Genomic DNA, 22,849 nt, shown 5'->3' with positions numbered 1-22,849 from the left:
CGTGAAGTAAAAGGCTATAATGAAATTCACTCTTATTTTATTCTGAAACTTTTCTGACCTTTCAAAGTAAAACAGCAGCTTCTTCCAGAGATAATAGACAAACGAGTGAAGGCAGACCTGGATAAATTCACAAACGACTGAAAACAAAAATACAAAAATAAAAGCTTATGACCACAGATTCCAGCACATTTGAGTTTGGATTCTTCTGCAGAGAAGTGGGACCTTCAGAAAGCTTTCTGCACTTTCACTCAAGGCCAAGTTCTAAACTCATCTACAATGTGAACATAGAAATATTACAAACAACGTCTGGATAAAAATATACGTTTTATGACACCATCATTTCACATTTTAACAAACATTTCTGCAGCAAACATGAGCCGTGCATCAACATGCAGCTGTAATCTGCTGGTTCACCTGTAGGTGTCGCTGCAGCCGTGGTTTTCTTTTTATAATACTGGCGAAACATTTATAACCCTTGTTCTATCCTAGGCACTTTAACATTGGGAGTGGGGTCATCTAGACCCACTAGACAGTGCGCTGAACCTTTTTTCTTCAATGATTTGTGATCTTCACTGGTGTCCATGGATTACATGAAATCTTTCCACCTTTATCCACCTTTGTCATGGTAGGGGGAACACCTCAATGGAAGGGGGGGGTCATCTAAGATAGAACAAGGGGTAAATCTAAATCAGAAACGTGAATGTAACGCTCATCTGAAAATTGACCAACTTTATCAGAGGAATGAAGAGAAAACAACCAAGAAAGAAAAAACGCTCCAGTTTGTTTCAACCATCGTAACTCATCCATTTACGTAACTAAGCTAACTCCAGCGGATCCTGGAGGCTGAGAAAAGCAGCTTTGCAGAGATGTGCTGCATTGTGAAGTGTTTACCTGATCAGCTGATTGGGAGGCTTTGTGCCGTCGTGCAACACTTTACCAACAGAAAACTTACCGCGCAGCAACATGCTAACGCTAACAAATGTGGTTAACCCTTTAACCACATTTGTTAGCGACATCTCTGGCGTTAACGTGTTGGAGCTAGCATGTACCACTAACCTCTTTCCTCGCGGTACCAAACTGATTTCTGGTTCTGCTGTTTGGAAAAGGAACTGATTTCTGTGACGGTTGAGAGTTTCTACTGAGGAGCTGATGAACACAAACGTTCCTAAAGCAGCGTTTGGCGTTAAACTTGGTTTCTTCTCCGGTCAGCAGCTGGAACTAAACCCTGAAACCGTTCTCGGCGTAGAACTGCGCCCGGGCGATGACGTCGTTGGCGAAGTCCCGCGTGGGCGTCTGTTGGTCCAGCTCTCCGTCGTAGTTCAGCTTCTCCTTCTCCAGGCCCACCATGTAGCAGACCAGCGCTCCTGGACACAGAGGAGCCTCAGCTGCAGGGCCTTCAGCGGCGTCGGGGGTTCGATTCCCCTGAACTGACCTTTCAGGTGCTGCTCTCTGCTCCAATCCGGCCTCCAGTTGGTCACGGTCTTGATGAGGTGGATCAGGTAGGTGGAGCCCTCGTCGATGTGGTCCTCGCTGAACGGCTCGCCCTTCACGGCGTGGAACTTCCTGTTGATCTGGGCGACACGACCGAGCGTCAAAAGGAGGCAGCGGCGGCGCCGAGCGGCTGACGGTCACCACGCTCACCTGCATGAGACCGTAAGAGTTGGCGTCGTGCATTCCGTGGCCATCGGGCTTGAGCTGCTGTCCAGCGTTCGACTGTTTGGAGATCATGGCGGCGATCAGAGCCGGGTGGAGGCGGAGCCTGGGGACCAGAGGTTATGCAGACGATCAGCCTTTAAGCCACATTCACAACGACGTTTGACGCACGGCAAAGACGTGTTTAGCACTTCAACAACACGCTGAACACGGCTTCATGAACACGTTTAGCCCACGGTGTTCACACCGGACAAGCAGGGAGGGGCTTCTCCCCCGTTTTCTTCCTGGTTTCTAGCGTGTTCCTACAGTCTTAGTGTGAAACGTGGTAAACCTGGAGAACCTGACTGCAGGCTCTTCTTTCTTTTTCAAACGGTTGGTACGTCCGTAAACTGAACTAAACCGAACTTCTCTACCAAATCCCAGTCCCTGATTGGTCAAAGTTCAACTGGTTTAACTTTCAAAGTGCGCTCAATGCTCGCGCGTTTTCTACGTAGAGCCTGAAAGCGACCTGTAGGAACACACAGACGCCAGAGTTCTGACCTCAGACGCCCCAACGAACGGAGAGAAAATCGACTCGTTGGTTTTGTGTGTGCGTCATTCTTGATTTGTAACTCATACAAGACATTTAGTGCGTATTTGTGTGTCCTCGTAAGTGTGTGTTCATATGTACACTCAAAGATGTACAAATACAAATTACAGAGAAACAACTAGAATAACAGCAGCTTCAGACTAACGACGAACTCCAAACGGCTCCAATGGACAGATCTAGTACACACCAGTCACCTGAAACACACGCACACACACATCTAGTACACACCAGTCACCTGAAACACACGCACACACACATCTAGTACACACCAGTCACCTGAAACACTCACATCTACGCACACATCAGAGTTCCACGTGCACGCGGGGTTTTGACTTTTCACCTCTTCAGATTTGTGTAGGTGATGCGTTTAAATGCATCAGAGTTTTGATCAGTCTCTTTGAACTGGGACTAATATCTGGTCAAACTTGACATTTTCCTAAACAGAAATGAGCCGATCATTAAGATCAAACACACAGTTTAGCTGGGTGGGACGCGCACACACGACCAGTGCGTCTACATGGACTTGTCATCAAACGTGCGGCGTGACGGAACTTACTTGCGTCCAACGTTCATGATTTGGTTCCGGTATTTCGACATCGGCTTGAGGTCTTTTTTGGCCAATATTTCGGATCCTTCCACCCCGAGAACTAGATCTCCTGGAAGTACAGAGACTCAGCGTAAACCTCAGGATCAGGCGGTGACTTCATCAACCTCTGCCGTGACGTGAAGAAGCAGGAAAGTCTGCTGCTGGATCTGGTTGCAGGTCTGGACCCCGTCCAGGTTCTCCCCCCTGACCTCCTGGACCTGACTCTTTCAGGCGTCTGCTGTCAGTTCTGAAGGCTGTCTGGAGCGGAGCAGCACTGACCTTCACGGGTTAAGTTGTTCGCCGTGGCGGTAACAGCAGAGACTCCGGTTGTCCTCATTTCTTCCAGGTTTCTGTATTCTGTGTGAAAAATGACCCAGAAGGTGAAAAACTGCAGAATGTCCTTCATTTGTGATCATCAGACTCACCGGTGAAATGCTCCTCCTCTTCCTCAGTAGCAGCTGGAAAACACAAGTTTGGGTTTGAGTGAGAGGCAGACTCTGAGGTGACCTCCTGACCTCTGCTGTGCAGGAACCTCCTCAGAACTAAAGCAGCTTCTGAGGAGTTCTCTGTGATCCTCTGTGGAACCGCGTGTTCCTTCACCTGAACTCCTACAGGTCTGCAGGTGAAGCAGCTGCAGAGACGGTGGAGATCCTGAGCAGAAGCAGAGGTTTCTGGACCAGCACCAAAGGTTCTGCAGGTTTTGGGGTTTTAATGGAGGGTCATGTGGAAGAGCGGCTGCATGTCTAACATCCTAATGACACGCCCTCTATGACGTGCTCCAACTCTTCAGCCGTTCATGCACTCAACCTCATTCCCGTGGATTCTGACGCAGAGAAAAGCGGCGTTGTGACGGCGCCAAGCCGCTGTTCTCTGCGTCAGAACCGCGTTTGCTCTGCCGGCGGACGCTCTCCTCACGCCGCATCAGGTGGTCAGTGAGGACGCAGCAGCGCTGGTCCAAGGCAGTGTCACACAGACACCAGCTAGATTTGACCTTTTTCAGGTATGAAACTGTGGTCCTCCATGATTCTGCTGCGTTTTCTTCTTGGTGTTCGTCGATGTGCTCAGATGTTCGTTCAGGCTTTCAGGTCTGTTGAGAATTATGTCGTTTATGCTAATTATATGTAGTTTATATGCAATGATTACTAAATCTAAGGCAGTCATGCATGACTTTCTGCCTGATCATCACCTTTAGAAAAAGTGTTTTTTCTGCTAGAGCTGCTGCTGAGTGGACCCCCCCCCCATTACTGTTAGAGATCAAAACACTTAGAACGGATTCCAGACAGTAAAGACTCACTGCCAGTCAGAGCAGAGGAAACCTGTCACTGATGCCTCTATCATCATGTCAGTATGTGTGTAAATGTTAATACATTTGTCTGATTTTGTGTTTTATTACTAATTTACTTTAAGGTTAACCTTTAATATAATAGCATGTATGGTTTAATATTTGTATGTAATGTTATGTAAATGTCTCATCTCATTGCAGATGAACAATAATCCTTTGGTTAACTCTGGATGTTGACAGGAATGTTTATTTATATGTTCTCTTCCTGTATCCAATAAATGAATAAATCTAAATTTAAAAACATGCATGCATAAATGTCTGTTTCTTCAACTGTTCCACGTTTGTCTAACAGACTTTTCTTGCATGAACCACCGATGTATAACGTTTATATATCGCATACGGAGCACAGATAACGTCTAAATTACATAATTAATGCATGAATCACTGATGAATTCCATATAAACAGCAATAATCACACGGTTCATGTTCTACGATGGTTCACGTCTTCTTCTGTGTGTGAACAATTCACATAAAGACTCAAACTTTTCTCCCGTTCTCCAGTTTACATCCGTGACATAAACACAGAATGTATGTGGAACACAGCCTGGATATTTCCTGCAGGTCACCTGTGAGCCCCACAGGGTTACCCACATCCACCTGGACTGAGACTTCAATACAATAGACCCGCCTCACCTCTCTGTGACCCGGCTGTCAGCGCCGTCATCTTTCTCCACAGCCCTGCAAAGACAGGAAGCAGGTTCTGGTCGGCTCACGGCTTCACCGACAGGACAATAAACTCTGAAAGTCCCACCTGAAAGGAGTTTTCTCTTCTGGACAACCAGGAAACATCCAACGCAGAAGATCAACAGCATGGAGACACAGCAGCAAATCCCCAGAGGGGCGGAGCAACCAGCAGACGTGGAGCGGTCTGAAAGCAAAGCAGACAGTGAAGACAGAGTCCTGAAGAAAACCTGAGAACCACATCAGGAACGTTTACCGGAGACGGTGACTTTCTTCTGCTCCGCCTCTCCAGACACGTTCCACCTGCAGGTCAGCGTCACATTTTCTGGAGGTTTGAGCAGAAACAGAGAAGAATGAACCTAAAGGAATCCACAACATCAGGAACAAGTCCTTTCTGCACACATCTGGGTGTTCCACAGGGTTCTGGACTTGGCCCACTATTGTTCCTCTACTGGGTGTTCCACAGGGTTCTGGGCTCGGCCCACTGCTGTCCCTCTACTGGGTGTTCCACAGGGTTCTGGACTTGGCCCACTATTGTTCCTCTACTGGGTGTTCCACAGGGTTCTGGGCTCGGCCCACTATTGTTCCTCTACTGGGTGTTCCACAGGGTTCTGGGCTCGGCCCACTGCTGTTCCTCTACTGGGCGTTCCACAGGGTTCTGGGCTCGGCCCACTGCTGTTCCTCTACTGGGTGTTCCACAGGGTTCTGGGCTCGGCCCACTGCTGTCCCTCTACTGGGTGTTCCACAGGGTTCTGGACTTGGCCCACTATTGTTCCTCTACTGGGTGTTCCACAGGGTTCTGGGCTCGGCCCACTGCTGTTCCTCTACTGGGCGTTCCACAGGGTTCCACAGGGTTCTGAAAAATATTGTTTTCAGTTGTATTTTCATCCATTCACCAATGAAACTCCACCCTAAAGTCTTTAATTCAGTGTCAAGTCTGGCAGAACAAAGTCCTGAATCCTCCAAAAGCGTTTGAACGGTTTAACCAGACAGGAAGTGGAGTTGGGATTCCAGCATGGACCACTGCAAAAGAAGTTGGACTTTTCTGTCCCTTCCCAAACTGTAGAGGAGGAGGACTTTTCCGGCAGGACCTCCACCTGTCTGTGTAGGTCAAAGGTCATGTTACTTGTCCCTAAAGGCTGGAAAGGTCACATATTTTGGATGTGGTTTCTGAGGCGGTCGGTCGGGGAACATGGTCTGATTCTTGAATAACGTTGCATGAAGGATGGAATGAATCCTCCTGCGGTTCAATACCAGAACTTCTGTGGACCAAAAACATGTGGACTGATATGTGTGTGAGTGAATACGTGTGACCTGTGCGGTTGCCATGACAACGGCATTGGGACTCATTTTGCTGCAGGCAGCCTGACACGTTGCTGACCTACCTCCAGTTGGCTCCACCCTCCTCTGCACCCTCACATGGTGGGCGTGGTCTGGTCCGTCCCACGCCTGCGTTTGTGCGTGGAGGGCGTTCCCGCCGTGGTCCAGCACCGTCAGGGTCAGCTCCAGGCCCCGGACTCGGACCTCACACAGAACATCCAGCCCGCCGTCTTCACTGCGGCTGACGATGACGCTGAGCTCAGACACCTCCCCTGCACACAGACCCCCCACCTCTCTGTAGTGAAGAGTTTACAGGAGTGATTCTGAACCAGAGGAAAGCCGCTCTGCTGCTGCTTCCTGTCACTCTGCTCACCTGGCAGGTGTTTAAGTCAGAGGAGGCCTCAATAGGAGGCCAAGGAGCAGCTGGAGCTGTGCTGGTTGGTTTCCCTATTGGTCCTCAGCAGTCTCATCCTGCTGGGTTTGCTATCTTAGTTTGGGTTGGTGGTCTTTGTTTGGGGCTTCGTTTCTTTTTCATCCATTAGATTTTGTTTGGCAGCCTTAGCAGGGAGCTGCAGACTCTGCTGGTCCCTGTGGGGGGGTCAGCGGTCTCCCTGACTTAGTTTATGTTTGGCTGAGGTTCAAATCCTTCTGTTTAGTCTGAACCAGCAGTCACTTCTTTCTGCTTCATGGGACACAGGACACCTGGTCCCTCTATGATCATTTCCCCCCAGACTGAGTGGCGTTTGCCTGTCAGGCCGTAACGGCGCCTTCAGCATCACTTCACATAACATAGCCTTTAGGCTGCAAAGCCGCTTGTTTCTGGGACAGAATCATGTTAACCACATTCATGCTTGAAGAGCTGCGGTACGTCCAACGGCGTGTTATCTCTGTGTCGCTGTGACGTCTCAGTGTTAAATGCTCCAACAAGGACACACATGGAGGGCTGTCAGACTGGACTGGAAGATGCTGTGTTCTTACCAACGATGAGGGAAACCCGTGTGTCCAAAGTTCTGCCATCGTCCAGGAAGGATTTACAGCTGAGCAGCAAAGAAAGAACAGAAGAAGAAACTCAGACGAGCAGAACATGGAACGCAATGAAACACGAGGCTCCTCCCACTTACACGTAAAGGCCAGTATCAGTCAGCCTGACGCCTCGCAGCTCCATAGATCTGTTCACCAAGGGGGCGGTCCTGTCGACGTAACCCGCCTCCTTGTCCCTCATCAGCTCCACGCCACCCCGCACGGCGAGCGCCGTCTTCAGCTGGCCTCCGTCATCCTTGGACCACTCCCACGTTCTGACGCCCGACGCGCCGTGAAGTCCAGGGACGTCACAGCGTAGAACCACGTCTCTGCCCGCAACCGCAAAGGCTTGAACCGGCGAGTCTGCGCCACCTGCTGGTGAAAACAGTTTTCCAAACTACTCCTTGGAATCACAGGGAAGATTTTTTTATGTTAGGGATGATGCCTGGTGAGGCGTCCATCAGTTCATTGTTTCTTCTTATGGACTCCTCGTCGGGCATTATCTTGCTGGTGTGATGTGATGCGTTGTCATGGTAACAGCTACAGAATCTGCCTCTGGATGTGCTGCAGCTGCTGTATGAGGACTAACCAGCGGAGGAAAAGGTTTACATGCTAAATGTCATATTCAGTGATCCAGAGCTTCATTTCAGAGGAAAGTTCACGTCTTAGCGCTTTGTCCAGATGAGGAAGCTGAAGTTTGTTTAAAAAAAAAGGCCACAAAAAGTTTCCTAGATCACTTTGATTATAGAAATATCCACCAATAACTGATCATTAAATGTGGATCAACAAACTAAATATTTCTGTTTAATTGATAATAAAATGGTTTATGAACCTTTCGTCTGAGTTTCTGTTGTTCCAGTAACCAGCTGGAGTTTAGGTCAGCACAATCATCTAACATCCAGGTTCTAGATTATAAATAAATAAATAAATCATTGGACCAAAACTTCCTTTAAGTCTCCATTATCACTTTGTATTGGACTCCCTGCAACCAATCAGAATCGAGCATTCACCCAGACCAAGGACTACATATAATAGTTCAAATATTCAGATTTTCATAGTATCAGGTGACATAAATGGGTAGGAACCTTTATATGTCGGGATATGTTCCTGGGGGAAGGTCAATAAAGTTGGACCTGTGTGAAGTTGGAAGCGATGTTTTGAATCACAGCCACCTCAACAAGATTCACGTAGTTTCACTTATTTAAACATAGATTTGAGTTTTGACAAAAGATTCTAAAAACAAAATTTGATAAATTTCAGTTTCCAGTAACAGGAAAAAGTTTTTTTTAAACAGGGAGGGGTTCCGAATAACAGCCGTTGGCCAATGTTAGCGGAAGTGAAGTCCATAGGGAAAAAGAAGACTTTATTATGTAATCACGATTAAAAAACGCAAAGTACTACACTAAAGTGTCAGCTTATGCTTTTAAGTCTACTTGTTCATTCGGCTTTAAAATACTTGCATATAAGGATTCATCTTGGTAAAAAGTGAACATTGTTAGCAACTTCCGGTCCAAATAACGGGTACATGATGATTAGAAATGTCCGCGTGCGTCCGTCCGCGTTTAACGGTGTTTTAAAGAAGCTCACCTGTCCGCTTGGGTGGAATCCTTCTGCAGCCGGAGAGCTGCAAGCAGCAGCTGAGGAACAGCGCCACCGTCCTCCCAGACATCAGTGCTCACAACTTTAGCAGCAGCGCGCGCGCTGCTCTCTCTTTTCAAGCACGCGCTAAACTCAAGATGAACTCAAGGTACGACAGGAGAGAGACACCTGTGGATCCACGCGACGGAGCGGCACGCGGCAGCTTTCGCAGCTGCTTGTTCTCAGCCTTGCTCCGGGTGGAGGGAGATGCCCCCCCGAAAACATCAGCTGACTCACCTGGACGGCCGCGGCTCAGACTTGAACTACAGCAGTGGCGGTATAGGTACCGGATGTTCTCGGGTTGCCGGATGTTCTCGGGGTCCTTCAGGGTCCTTCAAATGAGTTATATCACTAGAAGAGACATCACGTGGTTCCTCATGGGAGGAGAGCACCGCCATCTTGGTGAGGTCAAGTTTTGAAGACCAAACCACTTTTATAACATATAATAAAGAGCTCTGTTTTTGCTTTCAATCACTTCATTATATGAAAAAGAAGAATGGCTTGAAATTGCTTAGTTTTGTTCAGAAATACAAACTTCACGAGTACCCCTAACTACTTAGATTTTTTCTATGTTCCTTTATTTTATTTTACTTATGTTTTTATTTATTTGTGTGTTATGTTCATTGTTTCTTTTTTTCCCCTCTATTCTTTATTTTCTATGTCAATATGTTATATTTGGCAATGGTGACTGATCTTCGAGGCAATATTGATTACATCGTTATTGTTCGTTGTTAACGTTAATGTCATTGTTAATGTATGATACCGCAATTGTCAATAAAGTTTTTAAAAAAACTTAGCGACGTTAACTCATTGGTCGTGGCAACTTACAGCCAATCAAATAGTGTGACGTCATCATTGGTCGAAGGACCCCGAAGGACCCCGAGAACATTCGGCAACCCGAGAACATCCGGTACCCACAGCGGTTCTACACTCACTTACTCTCTGGAGGAGTGACCCCCCCCAACACACACACACACTCACATAATTTGGCAACATTTTTTGTATATCCTATCTTTATTTACACAATCAATGCAGTAATTTTATACACTTGTATTACGGTGGGTGGGTGGGGGTCAAACTCAGTTGCACAGGGGGGGCCTAAACCCAAAACACACTTTAGGTTGCAGTACAACAAAATAAACATTTACTGAATACACTAAAGCTAAACATTAACACATTTTTGAACATAAACATGAATAAAAACTGGAGCATTCATCCAGAATAAATCAATTAAACGTTTAATATTTTGCTCTCAATTAAAATACTTTCTGTCAAAGCAGGAGTTTTCTTCCTTCAAAGTTCTTCAGAAATCCTCAAACGTAAACAAAACTAGTTTGAAAGAAGAACTTTGACGGTAGAAATGAACGGAAGTGAGTCCACGTGCTGCTGAACCTCCCGGTCATCTCAAACTTGTGTGAAGTTTTCTCTTGTTGCTAGGAGCGGCAGACTCTCCAGCGAGCTCTCTGATTGGTCCGAGAGTGAGGCTGACGGACCAATCAGGTGTCAGTGCGTTCGTCATGAGAACCCGTATTCTCGCTCATTTTCCTTCAGACGTTTTTTTTCCTCCGCGCCACATTTTCCTCTGAGTGGACACGGAGGAACGGCGTCCTCCTCCCTGCTTTGTCTCTGCGTTCAATGGCGGAATCGAACACGCGGCGTAGCGGACAGGATTGAAACGTCAGGTTTAAGGAAAGAGGCCTGCGTCGGCTTTTCAGCGGCGGATCTCCAAACCGCAGAAAGCTGCTGTCATGGCGGGCTGTCGAGCTGTTGAAAACAAACACACACGGCACTTCCGCTTTAGCACAGGCTCCGTTTTATTTACAAAATAAAAGCCTGTGGCAAACCCACCAACTCAAATGAAAACTCTGACAGAAAAATGCTTAAAGATGAAAACCTGTATATATTGTTGTATTTGAAAATGTTATTTGCTGTTTAACTTCATCTGTAACCTTAAAACATCTGGATGGAAAATAATATGAATGATTGCATTAGTTAATACAGTGGTAATAATTCAGTCATTAAGAACTTGTGATCTGACAGAATTTTAGAGGATCTACACAAAACTTTATAATGTTGTTTTAGAGTAAGGAATACAACACTTATTTAAAAAAATTAAAATGTCTAAATGTCTACTGTTTATTTTCCTTTAATTCTACAGGTCTCATATGTAATCATGTCTGTTGGGGCTAATTTGTGTTGTATAATTTTTTTTCCAATTCAAATGAGAACAATAGTGTTGCTGGAGCCTATCTTAAGTACTGTTGGGCAAAGGCGGCATATACGCTGAACAACCTGTCATTTAAAAGCTCTTTTTAGTGTCTTATAGGTAATAGTGCCAACATTAAAAACTTTTACTTATAACAGAAACAATGGGGAAAAATAGAAATTAGATATCGTTAAGAACTGCATAACAAAGAAACTCAGTATATGTTTTGAAATATTTGCTGTAAATGCTTCCTGATGACAGTTTCCAAACATTTTGTACTTAAACAGTTAAAGAGCTTTCTGACATCGGTCTGGGTCTGGACAGGTTTGAAAGTCATTATATCTTTGCACAGAACAATTAAACACACATTAGCTTCCAGTTTTCTTCCTAGCAACACATAAAGCAGCTGTTTCAGGACAGAAAAGGTCTCTGGGAAAAGAGGAGGTAAAGATCAACCATGTCCAGTCAACAGCTGTGGTTTGGCCTCAGCTGTAAAAAAATGTGGTTTTGAAAAACAATGTTGTATTTCATTATTACTAAAATGATTATTTTTAATGAGAATGAAGCAAGAATTCTTGCCTGTCACATATTCATAATGAAGTGTTGTAAAGCAATAACTTTTTCACATGCTTAGTGTTTCTCCAATAGATGTCAGAGTAAAGTAGAGTAAGATAAACACAATAGTCAGCTAAAACCAAACAGGTTTAAAACCAAACACTTCTGGCTTATTAAACTAAACAGCAAAACATTGTGAATTATATCAGACTTTTATTTTGAAATCACAGACAGACGGAGGCGGAAGTGCGCTGCCTGGTGCCGCGCGGGCTTAACGTGCCGCTGTCGCTGATGGCGGCGGGGCTGTCGGAGGGTCGCACAGATGAAGGAGCGCAAGGAGGCGGGGGCCGGGCGCGAGGCCGACGCCGCTGGACTGCAGCCGTGACCGCACTGACGCCCGAGGCGATGAGGCGCGCGGAGGACCGACGGGTCCCGGACCGGTACGGTAACGGCGGCTGTGTTTGTCAGCGGGGAAGCGGCTCCGTCTGCGGGCCCGAAGGCTCTGAGCGCTGCTGTGTCCGCACGCGCCTCCGTGCGCGCGCTACTCGCTCTGAAGGAACCTGTTAATGCGCGTGTTTGGATTGGAGACGTTGGCCTCGGTGTACCTGCGCGTGCCACCTTCACGGACCGCCAGGCTGTGGCTCCCGGTGTGCGTGTGCGCGTGCAGCATTGCAGCAGGCAGAAACTCGCTCAGATCAACACCGTTTCCCAAACTCTGCAGAGGTGTGTGTGCGCGCGCGTGCACGCATTGATTTATATATCAACATTGGGTGCCTGCAGGCGCGTTCACTTCCAGGTTCCTGTTTTCAGGGACTGACTTTACTGAAAAACTTCAGTCTGAAAAGCAGAATCAAGACAGGTTTCGGTTTATATGCAGCCTAAGCAGAAACACTCCAGACTAGATCAGATCCAGGTCTGGTTATGCTCTGGTTCTGATCTGATCCAGGTATGGTTCTGGTCTGGTTCTAGTTTGATGGTCCTCTTGGTTCTGCAGGTGAGATAGCTCAGCTGAACTCTGGTTTGGACCAAAGAGGGTTTCTGTTCTCCTGCAGATGAACTCTGGTACGGTCCACTTCAGTGTGGACACAGATGGACTTTGGTACGGTCCACTTCAGTGTGGACACAGATGGACTTTGGTACGGTCCACTTCAGTGTGGACACAGATGGACTTTGGTTCGGTCCGCTTCAGTGTGGACACAGATGGACTTTGGTTCGGTCCGCTTCAGTGTGGACACAGATGGACTTTGGTACGGTCCACTTCAGTGTGGACACAGATGGACTCTGGTACGGTCCGCTTCAGTGTGGACACAGATGGACTCTGGTACGGTCCGCTTCAGTGTGGACACAGATGGACTTTGGTACGGTCCACTTCAGTGTGGACAAAGATGGACTCTGGTACGGTCCGCTTCAGTGTGGACACAGATGGACTCTGGTACGGTCCACTTCAGTGTGGACACAGATGGACTCTGGTACGGTCCGCTTCAGTGTGGACACAGATGGACCCGGGTTCTCTTGAGAATCTTAGATGAAGTTTCAGAATCCTTCAGCCGTTGTTGCACATTTCCATGCGATGGTTACAGTTCGTCTGCGTTGGCCTCTGCAGGGTCACTTGGACGACACTGGCGGTTGAAGCCCGTCCTTTCAGAATAAAACGCAGGTTATTACTGCATGGATTGTTGTCAAAGGTCAGACGCCCCCGTGCTGCAGACTGCAGGACACGCGTCTGGATGTTGGCTGTTGGTTCTAGATCAGATTACAGATCTGAGGAGGTTTAGATGAAGTCAGCTGTTCTGTAAATGTTCTGGATCAGCTTCCGAGACACTAGTGGACGTCCCACATCTCTGTCCCCCCTGAGTTACAGCTTTAGTAAACATCTCTCTTTGATTGACTGAAGGATCACGCTAAAACTGCTCGCCAGGTGGACGTTTGCCTGAGGGCTGCAGGTTCGCTGTGAGCCAATCATACGACTCCAGCGTCGAATCTTCAGGCGGGAAACCCGAGTTTGGAGGTTTTAGTAAACTGTGTGAAGAGGAAACGTCTTCGCTGCCTTCCAGCAGATGTGAAGGACAGGACTCGGTCTCTGGGCCTGGACCGTGTCTACGGTCCCCGTGTGTGTCTCTAGGCGTGAATGTGTGTGTGAGCGGCGGACAGAGCGGCTGCATTGTTGCTGCTGCGGCTGGACTTGCTGCAGTGATGCATATTAAACAGTCCTGTGGAGGTTTGTGTGTCACACGCCGCCTTGTTGCTTCTCAATCAACCATTGTCCCCTCTCCCTGTGTCTCTCCAGGACCTCCTTCTGACCCTCATCTCCTCCCACCAACCAGTCCTCCTTCTGCTTCACTTGCTCAGACCTGTCCGACGGTTCGAGTCCCTCCAGAGGCCACAGCCTGATGACTTGCAGTCTGTTGCCCTAAAAAGGGATTGAAGCACTGGCAGGCTAACTGCTGAAAATGTAGCTAACCCGTTTTTTTTCTTCTGAGCTCCTCGTTGTTAGCGGCTAACTGATAGCGGATCAACTAAATTCCTCGGAGCTGAACACTGGACTCAAAGAGCAAAGATGTAGCTGGACTGCGATTTGGACGTTCAGCAGCTCACTGCTGGTTAGCAGCTCGCGGCTAGCTGACAGCGGTGGCTTGGCGTTGACTGTGGGTGGAGCAGGGGTGCAATGGAGTACCACTCCGGTGGTAGCCTGCCCCTGCTGGGGAGACCGCGGTACTGCCCTGGGACCAACGCTAACGGAGAATACCTGTGCGAGACGGGACACTGCTGCGGAGAGACCGGCTGCTGCACCTACTACTACGAACTGTGGTGTGAGTTTAGAACCTTTATTCTAAACTTTTTACCATTTCAAAGTAGTGGATTACTCCGGTGGGGTAATCCACTAGTCCAGAGGTCGCTAGCCTGGAGCCTGGGGTGCGACAACAACACACACTGGATCTGTTTGGGTCTTTCTTCTCACAATGATCTTATTTTCCCCTGTGGCATCATAAGTTAAGGGTCCAATCACACAGCGCCGTTACTGTGACTCCACCCACTTTTATAAAAACTGCCATTTTTCTCGTGAACGAGTGATTTTCATGAACGTGCACCGGAGAAAAAAACTATGTTTGCTTCAGAGAAATGCAAACATATTGATTCTGTCCTTTTGGAAGTGTTGCCGTGAGATGACAGGTGGAGGAAACGTAGAACTTTATGGAGTTATACGTTCAGTTTGTTGACTAAACACCAAGCCAGGTCAGAGTAAACAGACTTTCTTTCCGTTCTGACAAATCTATTCTGCATCGTGTCCAAGTTCTAAACTAAAACTACAGCTGATCAGCGCTCCAACTATTGGGAGTGAAACATAAAGAATGACCCGTCCAACTGTGGAACATGACTATAATTAGCAAACTAAGGAAAAAGCCCAAACATTGAATGTTTCATGCAATAAAAGCACCATCTCAGAATGAACTTACATGAACTTCCTCAGGCTCTGTCTCATAATGAATCTAAAGAGGAATAAACCAAAATGCACTGATTTTCATGTTAGTGGTTGAAGTTCTTAGAAATATTGATGGTATTTGGTTCTGACGGATCCGGTCCTGTAGGTACAACAAACCACAAATGCAGTTCGTTTTATCACAAATTGCTGCAATACTATTTCTACTTTGATCTATTTTCTTTGTGCAAATATTTTGATGAAATCACTCTTTTTTAATTTAAAGCTAAAATCTGATTAAATCTTTCCGACCTGCTGTCAGTGAATGAAATAAGATTTCATAAATATTTCTAAATGTTTGATTATTTCTTTGTATTGAAGTTGACATTCTAGTTGGTGATGACACACAGAACATTTAGAATCGACCCTTGCTGACCTCTGGACTAGACTAATCTACTGGATTACTCTAGTGGAATAATCAGTAATCCAGTGGGTTATACTCCCATTATCCAGTGGATTACTTTGTAGGTTTTGCCCTTCAAAGCCAACACGAGTATGATAACTGGTTTACTGGAATAATTATCTGTAATACTTTGACGTTTTTTCATTCAAGGTGATCAAACAGTGATCCATTGGATTACTTTGTAGTTTCTCTCCTTGAAAGAGTAATCCTAATTTACTTTTGGTCAGTTTTGTATTTATTATTTACAGATTCGGTTTCAAATGTTTCTTCATGTCGACCAGTAAAATAAATGTCACCATGAGAAGTTCAACAGTTAGCCTGATGCTAACAGCTAGCATTCAATGCTGCCTTTTGTTTGGGTTTGTCATCACATTTTGAGGGTAATTAAATATTTTTTATGTTTGTGACTTTTAGTTGGGATACATTTTCCTTCAAACTGTTGTCAGAAAAGCTTAAATCCATGTTTTATGTTGAAAAGTGAAAATATTAGCAGATTGTATGACCTTTGACTCCAGCGTTAACCGTCTTTGAATTATCGTGACTTTTGAACTGTTTACTCACTGAGTAAACGGTTGAAGAGTTGCAGTCGTTCAAAGAGCGTGTGCTGTTTTGCTGTTGCCTGTGAAAACCTGTAGCATTTCCGGTGCTAAAGCCGGTCTCTGGTGACCTTGGCGCGTCTGTGTTCAGGGTTCTGGCTGCTCTGGACCGTCCTGATCCTGTTTAGCTGCTGCTGCGCGTATCGACACCGCCGGGCCAAACTACGGGTCCAGCAGCAGCAGCGACAGAGGGAGATCAGCCTGCTGGCCTACCATGGAGCCAACTCCTTCCCGTCCTCCATGCTGGACCTCAGTGAGTCACGTGACCACCCTCCTTTCATTCACACGCATGTTGTTCAGAGGAAGCGACCAAATATGGGTCGTCTTTGGGTTTGACCTTCAGAGGCGTAACTTCCTCTGTGAACCCGACACTGGAGCGTCTTAACCTCCACAGAGACTGTCCACAGGGTCAGAATGACCCCCACCAACACCGGGGAGACCCCAAGTCCCTTCTTTGAACCATCAACAGCTGGAAAACATGAAGGCGAAATGACCCTTCAATTTAAATCAGGAAACTGCAGCGTTTGACCCTTCATAGTAAAAGAAGCAAACACGATCAATTCATAAATTACAACGAAAACAAACCAAAGAAGTGAGAGAAATGTAAAACATTTGAAAATGCTGAAAGATTTCAATCAAATAAAGCAGAAATCCGATGTTCTAAAAAGGCTCTGGGTAAATTCTATCATATATGAAAATCTGCCCCTGGGGAAACCCCACAACCTGGTTTCAGACCTTCGTCATGAGACGCTGAACCTCTGCTCCCACTTTCAGGCTTCCTGGCGTCTCTGAAGCTGCCGTCCTATGAGGAGGTGGCGGCCCAGCCTTCAACCCCTCCTCCTCCCTACAGCTCTGTGTTTACCACGCCACGGTACCCTCAGCCGCCACGGGCTGCCGACCCCCATCTGCTGACGCAGCACGACCCGCTGCTGCACCGGCCGCTGAGCGACGGCCCCTCCTCCCTCAGCTCTGACAACAGGTAACCGGGTCTGACCAACGGCGCCACGGGGGTGGAGCCAGTAACTCTCTGGGGTCAGAGGACCGTCTGTGATGCTGTTCCTCTTTCACTGCTGGTAGGCCTGAAGTTCCCTTCAACCAACCTTAATCCAGTCCTGTTCGTCCTTCTTGCAGCTCCAGCTGTTCCTGCGACTCCTGTTGCCCCTCCTCTCCATGCAGCTCTTCTCTGTCAGCACCAGTCACCTATGAGACAGACACAAGCCACGCCTCCACGCCCAGTGAGGCCGCGCCCATCACCCTTGATGTCACCATGGAGACCATTGCGGCAGCCGTGAGCTGCTTGGGGGAAAACGAGGTTCCCTTTGCCTCCTCGGGTACTGCCACTGCAGGCCTCAGAGACCCGGAGGCCGCCGGCGCCGAGGAACCACAAGCCAAGAAGTCCCCGCCTCCTCTCAAGACTGTTACTGTGGCGGTTGTCACCAGGACGGCCTCCCCTCAGCTTTTGCCTTCACCTGGTCCAGAGTTAGCCCTTCCCATAGGAACTACATCTCCCACGATGCAACAGCTTGACATCGCCCTGAGGTCCCCGGTCATTGCTGGTAGCTCGAGTACGTTCTCTTGTTCTAGCATTCCAGAAGCAGCTCTCCCATCCATCCAGATCATCAGCGTAGACGGCATCGCCCCAACAGATAGCTCCTGTGACGGCAATAGAGGTGGCCGAGCCCTGGAGAACCTCACCTTAACCAGAACTTTCCATCCAGCCAGTGCTCCCTGTAGCCCAACCTCGGTTCCAACAAATGACACAGGAAGAACTTTGGCCTTCAAAACGGTCAGTGCCAGCCTAGCGAGTCCAGACCAAGCCTGTGGCTCTTTAATGGTAAACACGCCTACAAAACTCTCCCATGAGCAAGACCCACCATTGCCTCGCCCTTCAGATCCAGAACCAACTAACTTTGGCCAGGACTCAAACCCACAGCCTGTCGCATGTTCTTTTATTAAACCCATTCTTATTTCCAAACCAACACATTTGCATATCACTCCGGGTTTTGAACCAGTAAACGGATCACCAACCACTGACAGCCAGAGCCCAGAACTCTCATCTGGGTCTGGTTTGGTTAATTCAAGCCCAGGCTCGTATCAACGCTCAGGCCCAGATGCAGGTTCTGGATCTCACAGAGACTCGACTGTAGTTTTGGACCATTCAGGACTGTCTGTGGTCCCAGCTGAACCACCAGAGGTGGCTCCAGTCCCACCATTGCCTTCAGAAGCTGGTTTGAGGTCTTATTCTGGATCAGGACCAACACTAAAATCAAGTCTTGTGTCCGCTCCGGTTTCAGCCTGTCCCGAACCTTCGTTCCTGTCCTCCTCCTGTCCGGCCATAACCATCGAGTCTGAGACCTCGTTTGGTACATCTCAGTCGCCTCTTGCAGTCCTCTCTCCGTCTTCTCCTCGTTCTCCTGCCTCCCTCCCAGCTCCGACTTTACTCTTGGACCCCCTGACCTCCCTGAACCAGTCTAATAGGGCGTCCTCCCTCTCACCTTCACCACGTGCTACTCAGTCCCCCCCTAAGCAGACAGTCTTCTCGCCCTGCGTGGATGTCTTTGAACCCGGGCCCCCCAGCTTCGATAACGATGAAGAGGAGCACGACGAGAGAGGCACCAACGAGGAAGAAGATGAGGACATGGGAGCAGACGAGAGCCAGTACAGACATCGGAGACTCACCGGGGATTCTGGGATCGAGGTGTGCCGTTGTCGAGTGGAGGAGGAGGACGACGATGAAGAGGAAGAGGAAGAAGAGGGGGAGAAGAAGGAGGAGGGGCGGAGAGGAGAAGGCGGAAGCAGTGATGTCCATGACAGCGTGGACTGTCCTGCCAGAGGCCAGATGAGCCCAGCGGATGCGTTAACACTGTGTGCGGCCGCCACCCCCACATCAACCACCACCGATGGCGGAAAAGTTGTCATCGTCATGGAGACGGCGTGACCGACAGGAACAACTGAATGTGGCCTCTAGTCCTTCAGACTGGAAGGGTTTTTGAAATGGTTCGGCAGGATGTGGGTCTGCACAGACTGTTGATGTGGAATCACCAGCCCTGATGGTTGATGGGTTGTTGTACCGAGTTCACCGGGACTGGAGGCATCTACTCTTGTCACAACCAGGGTTCATGAACTGAAGATCAAACAGTAGGACTGACCTCCACTCTCTGTTACTTTGTGAAATCAGACCCAGAATCTATTCCAGTAAACCACGTTGACCCTCAAACCATGACGGTTTTAAACCATCATCGCCCGAAGGTTTCCTCATGGCACAAAGTAAAAGTAGCTTGAACCTCTAGAATTGGCGATATGACAGTTTCTGTCGTCTGTTGACACGCTGCCGTCCGTAAATAGCATTTGGTTGATGACGGAGGTTTGGAAGTTTTCCTAGGATCTGCCGATAGACGTAGGCGGGTGATTCAGACTGGCTGACTGACAGACTGATTCAGTCAGTTTTGACGGACACGTCTGTCAGCAGAGCAGAATTAGTCCGCTCATCCACAGCCTTGTCCTCTTCGGTTTGATTCTGCCTTTGAGATGGACGGATCCGCCGGCCTCTCGACAGAAAAACTCCTACAGATAAATGCAACAATAGGAGCTTTTAGACAAACACAAAGCTCCAAACAGAGTCGAGACGCAACACGTCACCGTCCTCTCTTTGGTGTAGAGGTACGCAGAGGTCAAATGACACCATGTATGGCAGACACCACAGCCTTTGTCTAAACAATGGCCCTTTGGTTTTCATTTAGTACATTTGTCCTGTCAAATTCCCTCTATTTTCTTTTGATCCTGCAGTACAACTCATGACAATAACCGTTCCACAAAACTCCCACAAAAATAATTCCTGCAAAAGTTGCTCCTGACGTTCTGGTCATTATTTTACGACAGAATGAGATCAATGTTGATTATGTCATTGATTTAGAGTCAACTACGATGGAATCTGAATCTAAAGTTGCATCAAACTCAAACAAAAAAAGGGACAATAACTTTACAGAGTTTTGTTTAGTTGAGTAAAGTCTAACTCAGTTTAGGCTTCAGAACCAAACCAGCAGTTTGTCATTGTGCGGTTAGAATGGGTTATTACTTGTAAGAATTGGTAAATAAGTGCAATCAGTGTTTACAGTCTGCTTTCTGGAGGTCTCCTTTCGCTAGATCCTGGTTTTTATTTGTATACGGAACAGGAGAACCGGTTTTAGGTCAGGAAGGAGCACTTCCTGGTGGAATCCGAACCCAAAAAAAGCACATTTACAGCCATCTTTGAAATGTTGCTGAAGTCACAAACATGCGTTTCGCTTAAGCTGAGCTTAGCATAGCTACATGTAGGCTAGTGTTGCTATGGGCAGCTAACAGTCTTTGGAACATCCGTCTGGGATGCAATGGCTTCTTGCTGCTTGCTGGTTCATCTCAGATGTGCACGATACAAGTTTTTAGCGTCAGATTGAAGTTGTCTGAATTACCGGTTTTTACATCTGATACGCCGTCAGACATTTGCGACTCTTTGGACGTGTTTAGAATTGCGACGTCTGTAAGTGGTTGACTGGCTCCCAAACTGAAATAGGAAATCGTCTCGAGTGCACAAAAGACCTCTTGTTGGCCTTTCTTTTCATTGGTTCACTAGAAAGCATCACAAATGCCTGATGGAGAAAACATCGGCTCTGCGAGTAAAGACTCTGGAGCCGCGGTTCTATATGGTCTCCACTGACGACATCATGGGAGTCCGACTGATTCTTACACCCTGTGACCATGCTGCATACGTCACAAGTTCACGTTGAACCTTTTTCACAAAGGAACCCAAGACATGAACCAGACTGAGGCTTCATCAAGACCTTTGACACAGAGGACATGTTGGAAGAGACAGTTTCCTCCTCTGACGTCCTGCTGGAATAAAACTGGAATGAATTCATGCTTGGATGAAAAAGAACCCGTCTGTCTTTGACTTCTGCGAGTTCAAGCACATTTGTTTGGTGGTTCCACTGGATGTGGAAGTGGACTGAGGACAAAGTTCTCACAAGGAACCTCTCCGGGAAACTTTAGGGTGACGACGAGCTGTTACTGTTGTAGTCGATGTTGTGGTTGGTGGTGTTTTTTGTTTACCTGAACTAATAGAGTTAAATATCTCCATGGTTTCTGAGTGCCATTTCTACTTGACAACTGTTACTACTTAGCATTAGTTTGAGCCTTCTGTGTGAGTGTAGGCTTTGAGCTTCATGATGGGTGAAATGTTCTCTAAGTTCTGTGTGGACCAGGTTTCCAAACGTTACACAGAACTGAAATCACTGCCGGGGAGAAAGATTTGTCTCAGGTTTCCTGAAGAACCGGGAAAGTTCTGGGAAGGAACAGTTCTATTCAGAGGGATGGGATTCTTACCATGACATAAGTTTGGTAAAGCTCTCCAAAGCCAAGACCCTTGCAGACAGGGATGTCGGTTTTGGTGTTTGGAGAACGTTCTAGAAACCGGTTTCAGACCTGTGTGACTTTGTGAAATCTGGTCTTTATGTCTCATTTGTTTAAAGGGTTTTACTTTCTGTCAAATGTCACAACATTTAACAACACACTATCTATCTGAAGAGTTGAGCATCGACTGGAGTCAAATTTACAGGTTCAGGTTCTCCGTAGAAACAGAAAACTGATGAAAACATTCATTATGTTGTTGATATTTGGAAAAATGAAAACGACTGGCATTCAGCAGGAGGACATGAAGACGGTCCGTCCTAAATCTGAGAAACAGTTGGATGTTCACTGCGTGTTTTATGACGCTTGCACTTCCTGAAACCAGAAACACTTCAGCTCTACAGAGTACAACACTCTTGAATGAATTGACTAAAATTCCTGATTTATGACGACTAAATCAGAGAAATTTGGAATCAGTTTGGAGGAACAGCAGGGATTACTTTGGGAAAAACCATGAAAATCTCCTGAAACTTTATAAACAACGTGTTAAAAAAAAAGGGGGTTTTACCATCAAAGTTCTGACAAAGTGGTTGTCCCAAGTCTGTCTCAAATGATCACTTATTTTTTCCATTTAAAGAAAGAAAATCGGCGGTTGTTCAGCCTTTAAGCCGTTGGGTTCCAGGTAGATTCAAATTTATGCCCAACGTTGACCCTTTAAGACCGACGCTGTCACCGGCGACGGCAAAATAACACGCTCTCGAACTACCGTAACTCTGGACCGTTTACGCGATGAATGTAATTCAAAGGGATTCTGACGTGCAGGATCACGATCAGCTGATCGATGTGTAAACACGTCACTACTGTGAGGTGTTGCGTATCAGCGCAAAACTGCCTTTTTTCATTTCAGAATCCGGTGGAATCACCATAATTGGTAAACGGGTGAAGAGTTATGGTAGTTCAGAGAACGCCAATAGAGCCGTGGTGTTAGAGGGCGAATGCCCTAAACTCCAACAGTAGAAACGTTAAAAAGACTAGCCCTCAGATCCAACCTGCTGCTCCTTAAATGTGACTTCAGTCGAGAATAAAACCGTTTTTAACAACCTTTTTCGTGTTCGTTGAGGCTTCAAGTTCTGCTGGTGTTTGACAGAATGTGTTCCTCAAGCGTCCACATCTTCTTTCTATGGTAGTAGTCCTTCCCTCTGTCTTCAGGACGCCGCTCTTCTGCTGTCCGTCAGCGGACGGGGAACAGAAGAGACGTTCACAGCAAGGAGAGTTCTTAGTGTTACTGAATTAATGGTTAGTTTGTGTGTGTGGACATGTGTGCGTGTGACCTAACTAAACCAGCCTGTTCTAAAAGTGTGTACAATTATAATGAATAAAACTGTTGCGTCTGAAACCTC

The 22,849-nt window shown here is 47.1% G+C and overlaps 2 protein-coding genes across 4 annotated transcripts; one reads left to right on the top strand and one right to left on the bottom strand.

The window, feature by feature from the left end:
- Positions 1–20: 20 nt before the first annotated feature.
- Positions 21–9,152, bottom strand: LOC101156609 (uncharacterized). 3 transcript variants are annotated; one of them, XM_004079568.5, is made up of 13 exons: positions 8,779–9,152; positions 7,293–7,566; positions 7,150–7,208; positions 6,237–6,443; positions 5,108–5,176; positions 4,922–5,038; positions 4,804–4,848; positions 3,254–3,286; positions 3,108–3,185; positions 2,799–2,898; positions 1,642–1,759; positions 1,433–1,571; positions 21–1,364 (listed from the first exon to the last, which is right to left on the bottom strand). In XM_004079568.5, the coding sequence occupies exons 1-13, from the start codon at positions 8,858–8,860 to the stop codon at positions 1,219–1,221; spliced, it is 1,467 nt and encodes a 488-aa protein (XP_004079616.1). In that variant the 5' UTR covers positions 8,861–9,152; the 3' UTR covers positions 21–1,218. The 3 variants fall into 3 exon arrangements, with proteins under 3 accessions (XP_004079616.1, XP_011485449.1, XP_078792935.1); XM_011487147.4 differs by having other exon boundaries at positions 7,293–7,563; positions 8,779–9,146; XM_078936809.1 differs by lacking the exon at positions 6,237–6,443 and having other exon boundaries at positions 8,779–9,148.
- A 2,670-nt stretch (positions 9,153–11,822) lies between these two features.
- Positions 11,823–22,845, top strand: LOC101156851 (uncharacterized). Its single transcript, XM_023948847.2, has 5 exons — positions 11,823–12,030; positions 13,878–14,400; positions 16,159–16,320; positions 16,842–17,046; positions 17,199–22,845. Exons 2-5 carry the CDS (start codon positions 14,256–14,258, stop codon positions 19,003–19,005), a joined length of 2,319 nt encoding a protein of 772 aa, XP_023804615.1. The 5' UTR covers positions 11,823–12,030; positions 13,878–14,255; the 3' UTR covers positions 19,006–22,845.
- Positions 22,846–22,849: the final 4 nt, after the last annotated feature.

This window comes from Oryzias latipes, chromosome 18 (assembly GCF_053564925.1).
Source record: "Oryzias latipes strain Hd-rR chromosome 18, Olatipes_Hd-rR_3.1".
Lineage (NCBI taxonomy): Eukaryota > Metazoa > Chordata > Actinopteri > Beloniformes > Adrianichthyidae > Oryzias > Oryzias latipes.
Note: the sequence above shows the minus strand (reverse complement) of the source record. Positions and strands in the feature narration are given on the sequence as shown.

What these genes read in the sequence shown, in the direction of transcription:
- LOC101156609 (XM_004079568.5), bottom strand. Translation starts at nt 8,860, where the DNA reads ATGTCTGGGAGGACGGTGGCGCTGTTCCTCAGCTGCTGCTTGCAGCTC. An exon ending in GAAGAAAGTCACCGTCTCCG is followed by an intron (nt 5,039 to 5,107) that starts GTAAACGTTCCT and finishes CTTTGCTTTCAG; the next exon opens with ACCGCTCCACGTCTGCTGGT. An exon ending in GAAGAGAAAACTCCTTTCAG is followed by an intron (nt 4,849 to 4,921) that starts GTGGGACTTTCA and finishes CTGTCTTTGCAG; the next exon opens with GGCTGTGGAGAAAGATGACG.
- LOC101156851 (XM_023948847.2), top strand. Translation starts at nt 14,256, where the DNA reads ATGGAGTACCACTCCGGTGGTAGCCTGCCCCTGCTGGGGAGACCGCGG. An exon ending in CTACTACTACGAACTGTGGT is followed by an intron (nt 14,401 to 16,158) that starts GTGAGTTTAGAA and finishes GTCTGTGTTCAG; the next exon opens with GGTTCTGGCTGCTCTGGACC. An exon ending in TCCCTCAGCTCTGACAACAG is followed by an intron (nt 17,047 to 17,198) that starts GTAACCGGGTCT and finishes TCCTTCTTGCAG; the next exon opens with CTCCAGCTGTTCCTGCGACT.